The sequence below is a fragment of the Equus caballus genome, chromosome 11 (genome assembly GCF_041296265.1).
Source record: "Equus caballus isolate H_3958 breed thoroughbred chromosome 11, TB-T2T, whole genome shotgun sequence".
Classification (NCBI taxonomy): Eukaryota; Metazoa; Chordata; class Mammalia; order Perissodactyla; family Equidae; genus Equus; species Equus caballus.
Genome location: NC_091694.1, coordinates 2,674,606 through 2,690,699, shown reverse-complemented (window position 1 = coordinate 2,690,699; position 16,094 = coordinate 2,674,606). Strand labels below are relative to the sequence as shown.

General features: G+C 50.7%; 1 protein-coding gene across 11 annotated transcripts in view; it reads left to right on the top strand.

The window, feature by feature from the left end:
• Window positions 1-16,094, top strand: part of RNF213 (ring finger protein 213) — a 115,260-nt gene that overhangs the window by 53,131 nt on the left and 46,035 nt on the right. For all 11 annotated transcript variants that reach the window (XR_011422749.1, XM_070225819.1, XM_023651845.2 and 8 more), the window contains 9 exons: window positions 2,606-3,192; window positions 3,987-4,152; window positions 5,605-5,822; window positions 6,873-7,013; window positions 7,123-7,287; window positions 8,034-9,189; window positions 9,718-9,911; window positions 10,098-10,253; window positions 11,126-14,734. Coding sequence is in view for 10 of the 11 variants with exons in the window: in XM_070225819.1 (XP_070081920.1) it covers window positions 2,606-3,192; window positions 3,987-4,152; window positions 5,605-5,822; window positions 6,873-7,013; window positions 7,123-7,287; window positions 8,034-9,189; window positions 9,718-9,911; window positions 10,098-10,253; window positions 11,126-14,734 (6,392 nt within the window). In the remaining variant the exon portion in view is untranslated. The remainder of the gene's footprint in view (window positions 1-2,605; window positions 3,193-3,986; window positions 4,153-5,604; window positions 5,823-6,872; window positions 7,014-7,122; window positions 7,288-8,033; window positions 9,190-9,717; window positions 9,912-10,097; window positions 10,254-11,125; window positions 14,735-16,094) is intronic.

Below are 16,094 nucleotides of genomic sequence, written 5' to 3'. Positions count from 1 at the left end.
CTGGGTCCCGTGACCACCCTCTCCCTCACTCCTGGGTTTTGTGGAACACGTCCTCTGCTGCCTCCCTGAGCAGGGGGCATGGGAGGTTCGCTTCTTGAGTCCCTGCGTGTCTGAACACGTCTGCCCTCACACGGGGTGAATCGTTTGGCTAGGTACAGAATTACAGACTGGAAACCCTTTTCCGTCGGGATCTTGAGTGTGTTGCTCCGCTGTCTGCAGTGTTGCTCTTGAGAAGCTGGTGTGATTCTCCTTACTGATCCTTTTTTTTGTCTTTGCTGGGAAAGATTCGCCCTGAGCTAACATCTGTTGCCAATCTTCCTCTCTCGTTTTTCCCCCTTCCTCCCCAAAGCCCCAGTGTGTAGTTGTATCTTCTAGTGTAAGTCCCTCTAGTTCTTCTCTGTGAGCTGCCGCCACAGCATGGCTACTGACAGATGAGTGGTGTGGTTCCATGCCCAGGACCTGAACCCAGGCTGCCAAAGCAGAGTGCACTGAACTTAACCACTGGGCCATCCGGGCTGGCTCCTTACTGATCCTTTGCGTGCAATGTGTTTTCCCTCTGGAAGCTCTGGAGGGTTTTTTGGTCCCGTGTATTCTGAAATTTCATAATGATGTACCTCGATAGGAGTCTATTTTTCATCCATTGCTTTGGGCATAATTAGGTGGTTCTTTCTATCTAGAAATCCAGGTCCTTGAGCTCTGGAAAATTCCCTTGAATTATTTAGTTGATTATTTTTTCTCTTGCTGGCATTCACATTAATTGGATATTAGACCTCCTGGAATGGTCATCTAACTTCCATAATTCTCCTCTCCTATTTTCCATCTCTTTGTTTTTTGCTTTGCTTTCTGAGAAATCTCCTCAACCTGACCTTCCAGTCTTTCCACTAAATTCTTCATTTTGCTTCTCACATATAGTGTATTTAGTCTGCAGGAAGTCCTGTTTTTCTCGAATGATCCAGTTTCTATACTATCCTGTTCTTGTTCATGGTGGCAGTATCTTATCTTTCTGAGATTACTGATATTTTTGGTTTGGAGGTTTTCTTTTTCTTGTGTAGTTTCCTGTTTCCTCCGACTCACTTTTATCTGTCAGGTCAGTATGTTTTAAAGATTTTATTTTTCCTTTTTCTCCCCAAAGCCCCAAGTACATAGTTGTATATTTTTAGTTGTGGGTCCTTCTAGTTGTGGCATGTGGGATGCTGCCTCAGCATGGCCCGACGAGCGGTGCCATGTCTGCGCCCAGGATCCGAACTGGCAAAACCCTGGGCCGCGGAAGTGGAGTGCACGAACTTAACCACTCGGCCACAGGGCCGGCCCCTGTCAGTATGTTTTAATATCCATTTTTCGCATTAAAGACTTTCCCCATACATCTGGAAATCCTTGTTTTTCTGTTGATCTTTAGAGCTGCAGCCACCTGACTGAGCGCTCTGGGGTGTGATGGGCCTCCTCATGGCTGGTGTCTCAGGCCTCTGGTCTCCTGCCTGGAGGCTCTGAGCCCAGTGGCCGGGTCTCTGAGAGTCGAGAGAGAAGAGAGGCTGGAGGCTTCTCAGCGTCCACTCCTTCTGCTTTCCACGGCTGCTCCTGCCTTCCTTCTTCTCCTGTATCTTGTGACTTCCCATTCCTTATTCCTTACTGTCAGCTTCCTGAGAAAGAGTCTGGAAATGCCTTTCTTCTCCCATGGACCTGAGACCTCCAATCCAAGAACCCTCCATGTTGTCCTCTCTAGAAGATACCCCACTTGCCAATTGCTGGGGTGGAGGGGAGCCATCAGCCTCCTGTGTAGATGCTGGTGGGGGTGGAAGCAGCCGGTCTGACAACCTTAAGCAGACTTCAGCCCAGTCCCCCTTCCTTTGTCAGCACCTCCCACATCCCGGCAACCCGCGCAGGGTCAGCGTTTTGGGGGAATCTGTGATAGAAACCGCCCGACCCTCGGCCTTCCCCACCGCGCTGTGTCCACGCTTTCAGGCCTGGACATCATGGGCCGCTGGCCCAGCTACTTTGCAACTTCCCGAATTGTGTGGCTGTGATTTCGCCTTCCATTCTTCCCAGCCCTGTCAGTTCATGACTTTTTAAAAACTATTTCTCTTCTGGCGTTGGAGCAGGATTGGGGGGGGTAGTGAAAGCAGGCACGGTTTTCAAACTGTCATCTTCACCCAGAAGTTACAATGCTTTCTTTTTTTTTTTTTTAAAGATTTTATTTTTTTCCTTTTTCTCCCCAAAGCCCCCCAGTACATAGTTGTATATTCTTCGTTGTGGGCCCTTCTAGTTGTGGCATGTGGGATGCTGCCTCAGCGTGGTTTGATGAGCAGTGCCATGTCCGCGCCCAGGATTCGAACCAACGAAACACTGGGCCGCCTACAGCAGAGTGCACGAACTTAACCACTCGGCCATGGGGCCAGCCCCTACAATGCTTTCTTTGTTGTAAAAATTGATGAACAAGCTGGGGGGCGTGGGGGGGAAGACGTGGATTCTTACTAAGAAAAAATGCCAGCAGGCATATTCACTTGAGTTTCCTTAAGAGCAGTAAGAGGAGAGTAAATACTGGAAAGTGAAATAAAATGATAGTGTGACCAGAGGTTTGACTTCTGACCTTTTCTTATGGTTTCAAAAGTGGATTTTGGAGAGATCGAAGAAAGACATTTGGAAGACCTCAGCAGTAAAAGATTGAACGAAGCTGTGACACCGAGGGTGTCCCTCACCTCAGACTTGGAGTGGACAACACATTACAACCTGAGCCCCCAAGTCGTAGAAATGGCCAGAATGATAGACTTGCTACAGGACAGCCACATCTTCCAGATGTTCTGGGCAGAAGCTGCAGAGTCGCTGAGCGAGCCTGTGGAGGAGTCGGAGAGGCAAATACTTCAGCTTGAAGAGGCGTATGAAGATTTGTATCATCCTTGTATTGAAAAGTTTACTAAACTGTATCACGATCTGAAGTCAGGAGAGGTCACCTTTGGGGAAATTGATGCCGTCTTCAGAGACTTCATGAATAAATACAGCGACCTTGCCTCCGACCTCAGGATCATGTGCGCTCTGGATCGCCAGGACACGAAGGATTGGATCAAGGAGCGAGTTGGGCAGATCAAGGAGTACCATCACCTGCATCAGGCTGTTAACTCAGCCAAGGTCATCTTGGAGGTTAAAGAGAGTTTGGGCCTGACGGGTGACTTCGGTGTTCTCTGCACTTTGTTGAACTTTGTGAGTGTCCTGGTGTGGGGGTGGGGAGCCGGGGGCTCTCTGGCTTTCCAAGCTGGGCAGGGTGATTTCACAGCTCCTTTCTGGAGTTCTTGTTTGTATTTAGCTTGATGCCTGAATGTGCCGAGGGCTTTGTTTTCACTCTTGTTATAAATAGCGTGGCTGCTCCTGGGCTGGGGAGAGTTTTCTTGGGTGGACGTGAGGGTCAAGCGTTTGGGGAAGGGCAGTGGGCCTCTTGCGGGTTTTTGTAAAGACTAATCTGATCTCTTTAGGTTGGAGGAGTAACAAAGGGGTTTGTCTTGTTGGCTCTCCACTCACATCTCCTGGTGCCCAGGAGCAGCACACGATAAATTATTTCTGTTGAGTGAAAAAGTGGGGTTTTTGCTTCTGTTCTCTTAGGCGAGCATTTGGTGTACTATGAGCTGTATCATAATGTAGATAGGCATGATGATGATCAAAATTTAGCACAAAATTTGGGATTATGCACGCTTAAGCTTGCATATCCCAGCAGCGTGTTCTTGAGTAGGTCTCTGCTCTGGGCCTTCGTTTCTTTACCTATAGAACAGGAAAAAGAACAGTACGTACCCGGCAGGGTTCTTGTGTTAGTTGCTTGGCAGAATGCCAGGTGCAGAGGACTAGTAGTTACTATTGATTGAGGGGGACAGCGGTGGATGCTACAGCGTCCAGTTCCGGGATAAGAGCTTCGCCTGCCTGTCATCGGGATGGTCAGTGTTGTTGCTCAGACTCTGGGGTTCCAGGTAGCCAGTTCCAGCCCACAGTAGAGCCCTGTTTTGCAGACTGATGGCTTTGAGGACTTTCGCCATGAAAAACTGGACCGGATCAGCCAGCAGCTTATCCGTGCCAAAAAGCTGCTGGAGGACCTCAGTGAGAGCCGGTGCCAATGTCTGAGGGAGCTGTGCCTGAGTAAGGAGTTGATTTCCTGGGTCCAGGAGGCTCTTGGAGGTAAGATCCATCGTCAAGGTTGTCAGGGGTCTGGAGAGTTTTCAGACGCTTCACAGGGTGGCTTTCCAGGCAGTCCCTCCTTGATGGTGTGTGGTGTGAGGGACAGATATGATATCGAACCTGAGGTGAGTTCGCTCACCCGTTGCGCAGCAAGCCAATTTCTGACACCCGGGGGGGGGGGGGGGGGGAGGGGTTAGTGGAAGAAAGTAGGAATTTTATTATTGCACAGTGATGAGCAACGAGAAAGGGCAGCTAACGCTAAAATCCCAAACTCCCGGAAAGCTAAAAGGAAGGGTTTTTATTTGGGGTTTTAGGTAGGGGAGGGGGAGCATATGGCCTTGCTGGTCAGAGCTTTCCCACCAGCCTGTCTTTGGCCTTGAGACTGCTTGCAGAGAGGAGGGAGCCCATGACCTTGCTGGTCAGCAGCTTTCCCACCAGCCTGTGTTTCTTTGTGGGGAGGAGATAGTCCAGGTGCTTGTCCTTGATGGTGTCTGTCTCCATGGAGGATGGTGGATTCTGGAGCCAGGAAGCCAGAGAGTAAGCAGGGAATGAGTGTTTTGGTTTTAACCCCATATATGCTGGATTTAATGTGGGGAAACTGCATTTAGGGCCGGTATCAGACAGACATCTGCGTTCTTGAAGTCCATGTGTGGCATATGCCTCATTGGTTGTTGGTAGAATCTCTGTCAGGACACTATTTCTCATGTTCTGGTGTAAAAACTTCCCTTGGCTACTTTCCCCCCTCTGGATGCTTGCTGTGAACAGCTGGGGGTCATTTGCCTAAAAACCTTGCCCCCTTCAGCTTTTTCCTTGGGTTGGTTTTCACCGGGGGCCGAGGCCAGCTCCCGCTCAGGGAGACTCAGTTACGTCAGCTCATCGGGCTGTGCGTTTCTCTTCCAGCTGAGGGTTTGGCAGCCTTTTGAGCTCCAAGGCGTAGGAGGCTTTGGCGGAGTTGATTCGTAGAGGGGAGAAGCAGAGGTGAGGCCAGGCGCAGGAGGTGCTGGTGTGCGGAGGGGCACGGCTGCCCTCTCCCCTCCGGAGCCTGGCTGCGCTCGTCTGTGGGCTCCTTGGCCCCCGGTGATGTGCATTCTCTGATTAGTAACCCAGAGAGAATGCTCTCCGTATTTTGTCGTTAACTGTCAGCATGGTACCTGGCAGCGGAGCCTGTTTCCTTTCTATGAGATGGTGATGTGTGGATTAAATGCACAAGGCCCTCACATGCCTTGTGGTGGGCTGGATGCTGCTGCTGTTCGGTAGGCTCATGTGTTGGTTGGTGGTGCCGACATAAATGGCAAAAGAAAAGGTGCCCCGGATTTTTATTGAAAGCAGAAAGTGGATCAAACTGTCAAACTCCACTCAAAACCCATTTAAAGCTGCAATAAGGTTTGTCCAGGTTTGAGTGTCCCACCATCATGGTGCAGCCTCACGCTTTCTGCCTCTTCTTGCCCCAAGGCATCAACGAGCTGAAGGTGTTTGTGGACCTGGCTTCCATCTCGGCGGGTGAGAATGACATCGACGTGGACCGGGTGGCCTGCTTCCATGACGCCGTGCAGGGCTACGCTCCTCTGCTGTATAAGCTGGACAGGAGTGCAGGTTTCGACGAGTTCATGGAACAGGTGAAAGAACTGTGGAAGGCTCTGGAAAATGACCAACACCTGCCCAGTAAACTGGTAAGTCTCATTTCTGGCTCCAAAGCAGATTAGGTTTCCTAGAGCCTTGCTTAGCAGCACTGGGGCCTGCTGGCATTGTCACACACTCATGTGGTAGGTTTTACGCAGTCCTTGAAAATGATGTTTCGAAGCATTTTTCCTTCACATATGGAAAGGCTGTCTCTATCTTGTCATGTTAGAAAGTGGGATACAAAGTTGTGTGTAAATAAGAGCAATTTCTGCTATGCAAAATGTATTGGAAAAAAGACAAACAAAATATATTAAAATGTTACCAGGAGTTTTCTCTCAGTGGTGGTAATTGTTACCTAATTCTGTATACTTTTTGGTATTTTCCACAATTGGTATGGATTAATTTTTTATCAGAAAAAATTTACATTTCAGTTTAAGTGAACCATGTGCGCCAGGGACCGGGCAGACCGGTACCAGGTCACTTGCTTAACGAGCAGAGAGATTGTCAGGGTGGCTGGAGCTCCGTGAGGGGTGAGGGAGGAAAAGAAATGGAACGAGCAGATAGAGCTGTTCTCTCATTTTTTTTCTGCTGGAAGCTCACGTCCAAACAAAAAGCCTTTGTTGCAGATTTTTCCTTAATTCTTCTGGCTGGACTTGGGGACCCCAAAAGGACACTTAGAACATAAGGCTGCACAGCCCTGTTATATCCAGCACCTCCCCTGAAGCTGGGGGCCCGGCAGAATGAGGCTTTCCCAAGGAGAGCCGGGTTTGTGCCTTTCTACCCTGATCCATGTATCCATAAATATAAGCCGGGTCCTCCACGTGCTAGCCAGGCACCAGGCGCTGGTGGGGATGCGGGCAGACAGCCCTTTACGGAACAGCAGCACCGGGTGACCAGTTTGCTGAGAGGGACAGGCCCAACCACACAGGAGTCGTGGGCAGTGGGTCAGGAAGTCCTGCCCTGCGGGGTGACTGTGCACTGAGCCGGAGAAGGGGAGGGGGGGTTCACTCCTCGAAGGCGCAAGTGGGAGGAAAATGCAGGAGGAAGAGAAAGATGATCGCTCAGACTAGTGCCCATTTTCTCTCCTCCTGTCTCAACAGCGTGACTCTGCCAGGAACTTGGAGTGGCTGCAAACAGTGAGGGAAAGTCACGGGTCTGTCGAACTCTCATCCTTGTCGCTGGCAACAGCAATCAACAGCAGAGGCATCTATGTGATCGAGGCACCCAGAGATGGCCAGAAGGTGAGCCACCACACATCCCAGGCCAGCTGGAAGTGCGTTTACGGGCTGCTGTAAACGGGGGGGTTTCTGCCTCCAGAAAAGCAACTCCTAAATGTGTACTATGCTGCAGATTTCCCCAGACACGGTTCTGCGTTTAATCCTCCCTGAGAGCCACGGGGACCATCAGGATGTGCGAGACTACTCTTTAGAAGAGCTGAAGGAGCTTTTGAACAAATTGATGCTGATGTCTGGCAAGAAAGATCACAAAAACACTGAAGTAGAGCTGTTTTCTGAGGTGAGGAGTTGTCTTTAGGTTGGAGCGAAGCAGGTATAACCTCATCTGTTTGGGCTGAGGCCCCTCACAGCCAAGCTGACTGAGAACCTAACAAGGTTTGGGTTTGGATTTAATTGATAGGAATCGCTTGACTTTTACATCCATGGAGAGTGGAGCCAGCGGCTGTCCTCCACATTTGCCTGTAATCCAAATTCATGACCCCGAGACAGGTCTGAAGTATGACAGCCCCTTTGGTCAGTAGTTGCTTCCTGAGATCCATAGACCGATTTGGCAGTTAATCTACTACACTGAAGAGGAGAAAACCCAATGGATCGTTCTTAGAAAGAAACTTAAATTGCTTCACTTATTCTGTAAATTAGCAAGAATTCAAAAATACTTAAAGATTTAGATGGGCATCCTTCATCAAAATCAAAAGTAACCACATTGATAAAGGCTTGTTGGTTAATGTAACAGTCTCTCAATTTTATCATGGGTTTTTTCTTTAAAGTTCATTCGTGCTTTATAAATGATATCCTTTATCTTTACAACTTACTCCTTCCTCAAGAGAGTCCTCTTCTGAGGCCAGTTATGTAAATGAGGGAGGAAGGGCTGCTGTGATCAGTCTCAGGTGTTTGAGGTCGCAGTGAGCCGTGGGAAGACATGAGCTCCAGTCCTTCAAACTATAGATCTGTCTGTTATTCTAGGCCGATGTGTCGCCTCCCTGATACAGCTCTGTGATTTCTGCCTTCTCGTTCCATTTACAACAGGTGTTTTCCAACGTGCAGAGGCTCGTCCAGTCCTTTATAAACCTTTACTCTGCTGGAAACATGCTGTTCAGGGCTTGGGTGGCTGAGGTGTACTGCGCCCCCCGGGAGGGCGTGTCCATCCGGATGGACTTCCGCCTGGGGCTGGTGAGCCAGCTGACGGGCCGCGGGCCGGTGGCCGAGCTGCTGGAGGCCCTCTGCAGGCAGATGGAGCACTTCCTGGATTGCTGGAAGGGGTTCGTGGCGCAGAAGCGAGCTGAGCACTTCTACCTCAACTACTACACAGACGAGCAGCTGGTTCACCTGAGCACAGAGCTCAAGAGAGAGAAGCCCAGGGATGCCACCCTCACCATGCTGTCCTTCATCAAAAGCAACTGCAGCCCAAGGGACATCCTCCGGGCCTGCAGCGGGCCCGATGGCAGGGCCACCAGTCACCAGGGGAGCGCGGTGATTGAAGAATTGCGATTGACGCTCTCCTCTAAGTTGGGCCTGCTGGACAAGCTGAGGGTCATCATGGAACAGTCGATGACATGCATGAGTGTCTTCCTGCCTCACTGCCTGGACCTGGAGGCCCTTGGCCACTGTCTGGCCCACCTAGCGAGGATGGGTGGGCCTCCCGTGGAGCGGCAGCTCCCAAAAGGCCTGCAGGTCGGCCAGCCCAACCTTGTCGTCTGTGGCCACTCTGAGGTGCTGCCGGCTGCCCTGGCCATCTACATGCAGACCCCAAGCCAGCCCCTGCCCAGCTATGACGAGGTGCTGCTCTGCACCCCGGAAACCACGTTTGAGGAGGTGGCGCTGCTCCTGCGCCGCTGCCTGACCCTGGGCTCCTGGGGGCACAGGGTGTACAGCCTGCTGTACGCAGACCAGTTGAGCTACGACGTGGCCTGCCAGGCAGAGGTGCTCTTCCAGAGCCTGCGCACGCAGCGCCCCCGGGAGGACTACCAGCTCGTGATGGTCTGTGACTGCGAGTGGGAGCACTGCTACCTCCCCTCGGCCTTCAGCCAGCACAAAGTCCTCTTCACTCCCCAGGCGCCCCTGGAGGCCATCCAGGCCTACCTGGCACGTCATTACCGGGTCCCAGAGCAGATCCCGTCGGCGGCCGCCGTGTTCAGGGACCGGATGTGTGTTGGGATCGTGGCCTCGGAGAGAGCGGGTGTTGGTAATGATATCTGCTGGGGTGGATGGGTCTCACATGTCCCAGGGCCACCTGATGGCCCTTCTCTGCCCCACAGGGGTGACTCAGATGAAGCCCTTCTGCAAGTTGGGAAACTGAGTCCCAGGGTGGTTTGACTCACCCGAAGTTGTAAATCAGGCCTCGTCCTGGAACGGGACGCCCTTTCTCACCTGGTTTCAGCTCAGGCGATTCCTGGGAGCCAAGCCATCCCCTTCTGTGCAGGCTTCTCTGCAGTTTCCTCTGCCTTTGTAACCACATTGGCCACTCCAGGGTGGATGTAGGTTGTGAAGCAGGAGGAGGTACAGAGTCAGCCCTCAGTATCCTGGGGATTGGTTCCAGGACCCCTGTGGATACCAAAATCTTCAGATGCTCACGTCCCTTAGCCAGCCCTCTGTATCCGAGGGTTGTATCAGTTCTGAATTTTTACAGAGGTGACTGGAAGTGAATCTTTCTGGATTCTCTTACTCTTTGTCCACAGCCCTGACACCTAATTTCCATATTTTAACGTTACAGGAAAGTCTCTCTATGTGAAGAGGTTGCATGACAAACTGAAAAAGAAGTTTCTTGGAAAAAAAGTGCCTCTAAAGGTCATTCGATTGATCGACCCACAGGTGGACGAGAATCAAGTCCTGGGCTCCCTCTTGCCTTTCCTGGACGCCCAGTATTGGACGAGACCCATGATATTCCACTTCGATGTGACCTCTTCTGTAAGTGCCCCGGGGTTCCAGACGAGTGGCCACATCCTGCCCTGCCTCCTCCCTCGTATAAAGAATTTCTTCTTCCTACGTGTATTGATGCTCAGTGTCATTGTATCAAAGAACATAAGAGGGGCCTAGGGTTGAGAGGACGGATCGCCCTGTAAGTCTTTACAAACCAAGCATTTCTGGCTTTAGGTGCAGACTGGAGTTTGGGTGTTTCTTTTCAAACTCCTCATCCTACAGTACTTAATGGATATCAATGGGAAAATGTGGCGTCGGAACCCGTGCCATTTGTATGTCGTTGAAGTCTTGGAAGGGAATCCAGCACCGCCAAAGAGGCCTTCGAAACTGGTGTGTATCGTGGGTGTTCTGCAGGACTGTGGGGTAGGGGCTGTGATGGGGCCTCGCGATTCCCCACTTTTGCCTTCAAAAAGCATCTGAGTGCAGTGTCTGTAAAGACACATCAGTCTTTAAGCTTGTCTTTTTAACGTCTGCAATAAAAATGCTCTTTTCCTAATTAGCAATGTCTTACATCTGTTTTGTTCGGTCAGGGATTGCTGCTGGATGTCTGGGTTAGTTCCAGCTGTGCTCTGATGCAGTAAATTCATCTAGTGAGAGAATCTCATCTCTCTTAATGCCAGCCAAGATGGGAAGGAGACTTTCATCAGATAAATTTCTTTTTTTTTTTTTGAGGAAGATTAGCCCTGAGCTAACATCTGCTGCCAATCCTCTTTTTGCCAAGGGAGACTGGCCCTGAGCTAACATCCATGCCCATCTTCCTTTACTTTTTTTTTATGTGGGATGCCTACCACAACATGGCTTGCCAAACGGTGCCGTGTCCACACCTGGGATCCAAACCGGCGAACCCCAGGCCGCTGAAGCGGAACATGCGCGCTTAACCGCTGCGCCACCCGGCTGGCCCCTCGTCAGATAAATTTCTTAACAAAAGTTAGTTTTGTGCTCACACATGCACATGCGTAATGCAGATTCAGTTTTGGGACGCTGGGTAGGAAAGGACTTCCCAGCTGAGGATACGGCTCCCATCATGCCTGAATGTACCAAAGACGACAACCTATGCAAAAAGGAGTCTATAGAAATCACTTTATGAAAGGTGATTTTTCCTAACAGTCCATCCGTTGTAGACCATGTGGAGGGTTGAAATGAAAAAGCGTTTTTTTAGGAAATTCACTTGTGACCATTTTATTCATGTCTCTCCTTTCCAGAACACACGTGCCCCTCAGATCAAGTTTCTTGACATCTTCCCAAAAGTCACCTGCCTGCCTCCCAAGGAAGTGATAGGCATGGAGCTGAATCCTGAGCGGAGCTACAGAGAGCCGGGAATGGACCACAGGGAGTTCTGCAGCGAAACTTTCCAGAGACCTTACCAATATTTAAAACGGTTCCATCAGAAACAAAACCTTGACACGTTCCAATACCAAGAAGGCTGCATTGAAGGCACCCCTGAGGAGTGCATCCAGCACCTCCTGTTTTACTGTGGCGTGATCGACCCGTCCTGGGCAGAGCTCCGGAACTTCGCCCGGTTCCTGAATTATCAGCTCAGAGATTGTGAGGCGTCTCTCTTCTGTGATCTGAGTGTCACTGGAGACACACTGAGGGGCTTCAAGAAGTTTGTGGTTACCTTCATGATCTTCATGGCAAGAGATTTTGCCACACCAACACTTCACACATCGGACCAAAGCCCAGGGAAGCACATGGTCACCATGGACGGGGTCAAGGAAGAAGATCTAGCCCCTTTTTCTCTCCGAAAGAAGTGGGAATCAGAGCCCCACCCATACGTGTTCTTCAACAGTGATCACACGTCCATGACATTCATAGGTTTCCACTTCCAGGACAACCAGAATGGCAGTGTGGACGCCGTCGATCGCCTGAGTAGGAAGGTGATCAAGAAGGACGTCATGGCAATGGGACTGTACCGGGGGCTGTTGCTTCAGAGGGTGCCCTTCAATGTTGACTTTGATGTGCTGCCCAGACATGAGAAACTTGAAAAACTCTGCCTGGCATTAGGGATCCAGTGGCCCATTGACCCTGATGAAACATACGAACTTACAACAGACAATATGCTTAAGATCCTTGCCATTGAGATGCGGTTCCGGTGCGGGATCCCTGTTATCATCATGGGAGAAACTGGCTGTGGGAAAACCAGACTCATTAAATTCCTTAGCGACCTGCGGCGTGGGGGTGCTGATGCTGAAACCTTGAAGTTGGTCAAGGTCCATGGGGGAACAACGGCAGACATGATCTACTCCAAAGTCAGGGAGGCGGAACAACTTGCCCTCCTCAATAAGGACCAACATCAGTTGGATACTATCTTGTTCTTCGATGAAGCCAACACAACAGAAGCTATAAGCTGTATCAAAGAAGTCCTCTGTGATCGTACTGTGGGCGGCGAGCCCCTGGCTAAGGACTCTGGTTTGCATATCATAGCAGCCTGCAACCCTTACCGGAAGCACACCCAGGAGATGATCTCCCGCCTGGAGTCAGCTGGTTTGGGCTACAGGGTTAGTGCAGAGGAGACGGCAGACAGGCTTGGCTCCATTCCCCTGAGGCAGTTGGTATACCGAGTCCACGCTCTGCCACCGAGCCTGATTCCTCTGGTGTGGGATTTTGGACAGCTGAATGACACCGCAGAAAAGCTCTACATCCAGCAAATTGTCCAGAGACTGGTGGACTCCACTGCAGTAGGTCCAAACGAGACACGTGTGATCGCAGAAGTGCTCTCTGCCTCTCAGGGTTTCATGAGGAAAAGAAACAATGAGTGCAGTTTTGTGAGCCTCCGGGATGTGGAGCGCTGCGTCAGAGTTTTCAGATGGTTTTATGACCACAGTGAGATGCTCTTGTCAAAGCTGGATTCCCTTCTCTGCGAATCCAATGTCAGCAGAAACGACTTTGAGAGAGATCCTGTGCTCTGGTCCCTGGTGCTGGCCATCGGGGTATGCTATCACGCCTCTTTAGAAGAGAAGGAATTGTATCGGAGAGCCATTTCCAGGTCCTTTCCGGAACCATATAATGACAGCAAGGTTATTCTGGACGAGATAACGCGAACACAGGATCTTTTTCTGAATGGTGTGTCTCTGAGGAAAACCATCGCCAAGAACTTGGCTTTGAAGGAGAATGTCTTCATGATGGTTATCTGCATTGAGCTTAAGATTCCTCTCTTCCTGGTGGGGAAGCCCGGCAGCTCCAAATCTCTCGCCAAGACCATTGTGGCAGATGCCATGCAAGGCCAGGCTGCTCCCTCAGACCTCTTCCGGAGCCTGAAGCAGGTCCACCTGGTGTCCTTCCAGTGCAGCCCACATTCCACCCCACAAGGCATCATAGGCACCTTTAAGCAGTGTGCTCGCTTCCAGCAGGGGAAGGACCTGCAGCAGTACGTCTCTGTGGTGGTGCTGGATGAGGTGGGGCTGGCGGAAGACTCGCCCAAAATGCCCCTGAAGGCTCTGCACCCACTGCTGGAAGACGGGTGCATTGAAGACGATCCTGCCCCCCACAAAAAAGTTGGCTTCATAGGCATTTCCAACTGGGCCCTGGACCCTGCCAAGATGAACCGGGGTATTTTTGTGTCACGTGGCAGCCCCAACAAGAAAGAGCTCATAGAGAGCGCCAAGGGAATTTGCTCTTCAGAGCCCCTTGTTCGAGAAAGAATCCAAGGATACTTTGAGTCCTTTGCCAAAGCCTATGAAACAGTGTGTCGGAACCAAGACAAGGAGTTCTTTGGGCTCCGTGACTACTACAGCCTCATCAAAATGGTCTTTGCTGCTGCCAAACGTTCTAACAAAAAGCCTTCCCCACAAGATATCGCACAGGCCGTCCTTCGGAACTTCAGTGGCAAAGATGACATCCATGCTGTGGACATTTTTACAGCCAATTTACCTGAGGCAAAGTGCTCAAAAGAAGTCAGCACCATGGAGCTGATCGAGCAAAACATGTACGGTGATCTTCGGAAGGTGCCGGGCAGAGAGCTGGATGACGCCGAGTCCCGGTATTTACTGGTGCTGACCAGAAACTACGTGGCCCTGCAGATCCTGCAGCAGACGCTCTTCAGCCAGGACCAGCAGCCGGAGATTATTTTTGGTTCCAGTTTCCCCAAGGATCAAGAGTACACTCAGATCTGCAGAAATATCAACCGCGTGAAAATCTGCATGGAGACCGGCAAGATGGTGATGCTGCTCAACCTGCAGAACCTCTACGAGAGCCTGTACGACGCGCTCAATCAGTACTACGTCTACCTCGGGGGCCAGAAGTACGTGGACCTGGGTCTGGGCACCCATCGGGTCAAATGTCGGGTTCACCCGGACTTCCGCTTGATAGTCATTGAAGAGAAGGACGTCGTCTACAGACATTTTCCCATCCCACTTATTAACCGGCTGGAGAAGCACTATCTGGATATCAACACCGTTTTGGAGAAGTGGCAGAAGAATATTGTGGAAGATCTCAAGGTCTGGGTGGAAAAATTTATAGATATGAAAACAGACCCGTTTCTAGCCAGACACCAATACAGCCCTTCTGACGTCTTCATCGGCTACCACTCAGACACTTGTGCCTCTGTGGTGCTCCAGGTCATAGAGAGGCTGGGTCATGGGGCCCCGACTAATGAATTCTACCGGAAGGTATCTGACGAGGCCAAACTGACACTGCTGAACTGTGCCACGCCTGACGCCGTGGTCCGGCTGAGGGCTTCCTCGCTGGGCTGGTCCACTGCACTCTCTCTGTCACGAGAATACTATGCCAAGCAGCAGCATAACTCCTTTGCAGACTTCCTTCAGGCTCACCTTCACACGATGGATCTGGGACGCCATGCTGTCTTCACAGAGGTGACTATCTCCCGTTCTACCCTTGTCCTCTTTCACCTCAGGGTCCTTGAATCCCTAGCGTCAACAGTTCGAGATTCTTTCCAAGTCAGTGTATAGGAAGCGTAAAAGGATATGTTGAGACTTTTGGTTCCTCTCTATGTTAAGTGTGCGGAGACCCGTTTATAAAAGTTCGGTTGAACCAGATGTGAGTGCCTGTTTCTGTGCAGTGCTGTGCTGATAGTAGCACTGTATACCACATTCACTTCGACAGATGAAGTACCACATCTGAGTACTGCCTAAGGGTGCTGGGGATACAAAAATGAGTGTCACAGTTCTTGTCTTTGGTCAGCACACAGTGTAAGGTGCAAAGACAGACCCACAAACGGGTGCCGTTGGTATCATGCAATGATGCCGCCCACAGAGGCAAAGAGGAACAGCACAGATCAGGATGGGTGAGATGACGTCTTTAAGAGGTTATCCTCAAGCTATTGTGGAGGATGGTGGGGAAAGTGTTATAAGCAGAGGGCCCTACTTGACCAAAGTTGTCGAGGTGTGAAACAACAGTCTGTGCAGGAAACCAGGGGCTGATCATTGATGGAGTTAAAGTTCAAGCCCATGAGTGCCTAGAGACAGGGTGAGATAGAGTGGGAGAGGCTTCGTGGAGGGCCTTGTCGGCGGCACTAGGAGCGTGGTCTCTTCTGTACAGAGGGGAGTGATGGAGGGATGTGTGTTGAGACTCGTCCCACTGCCTGGGAAATCGGGGAAAAATATCTGCTAAAAGACTATCATAGAAAAGATATATCAGTAGGAAGGCTGCTATATCAGTTCAGTCAAAGTAGAGGAGCAGATGGATGGGTGGAATTGAGAAATAGTTAGGATGTAAATTGGCAGAGCTAATGACTGATTCAGCATAGAGGCTGTGAGATGGAGGAGTGACTCCCTCGGTTCTTCTTCAGATGGCTGGAGGTTTGGTTAATCACAGTCCAGTGACGAGCAACAAGTTTTGGGGAGGCAATGGCAAATTGCATTCGGGGCAGACATGTCTACCATGCTGTTGGATATAGGAGTCAGATGCTCAGTGGTTGGCCAACCTGGAGATAGGGATTTGGGCACTGCGACATCAGCACGCCCTTAAGGAGTGTTTTGGTTATGCTGTGCGGTGCGATCCAGTGGTGGAGAATTGATAACAGCTGTGGGAAGGAAGGGGGGTTAACGGCTAATTCCACCTGAAAGCATAAAGCAAGATTGCAAGGAAGAAATGGCGTTTGTGCTGAGCCCTGAGGCCTAGTCAGAATTTCCAGTTGGGACTAGAGCAGGAAGAGACGCTAGTCCAGCAAGGAGACTCGAAAGCATCTTAGGGACAGGGGGCGTCTTCTCCCCA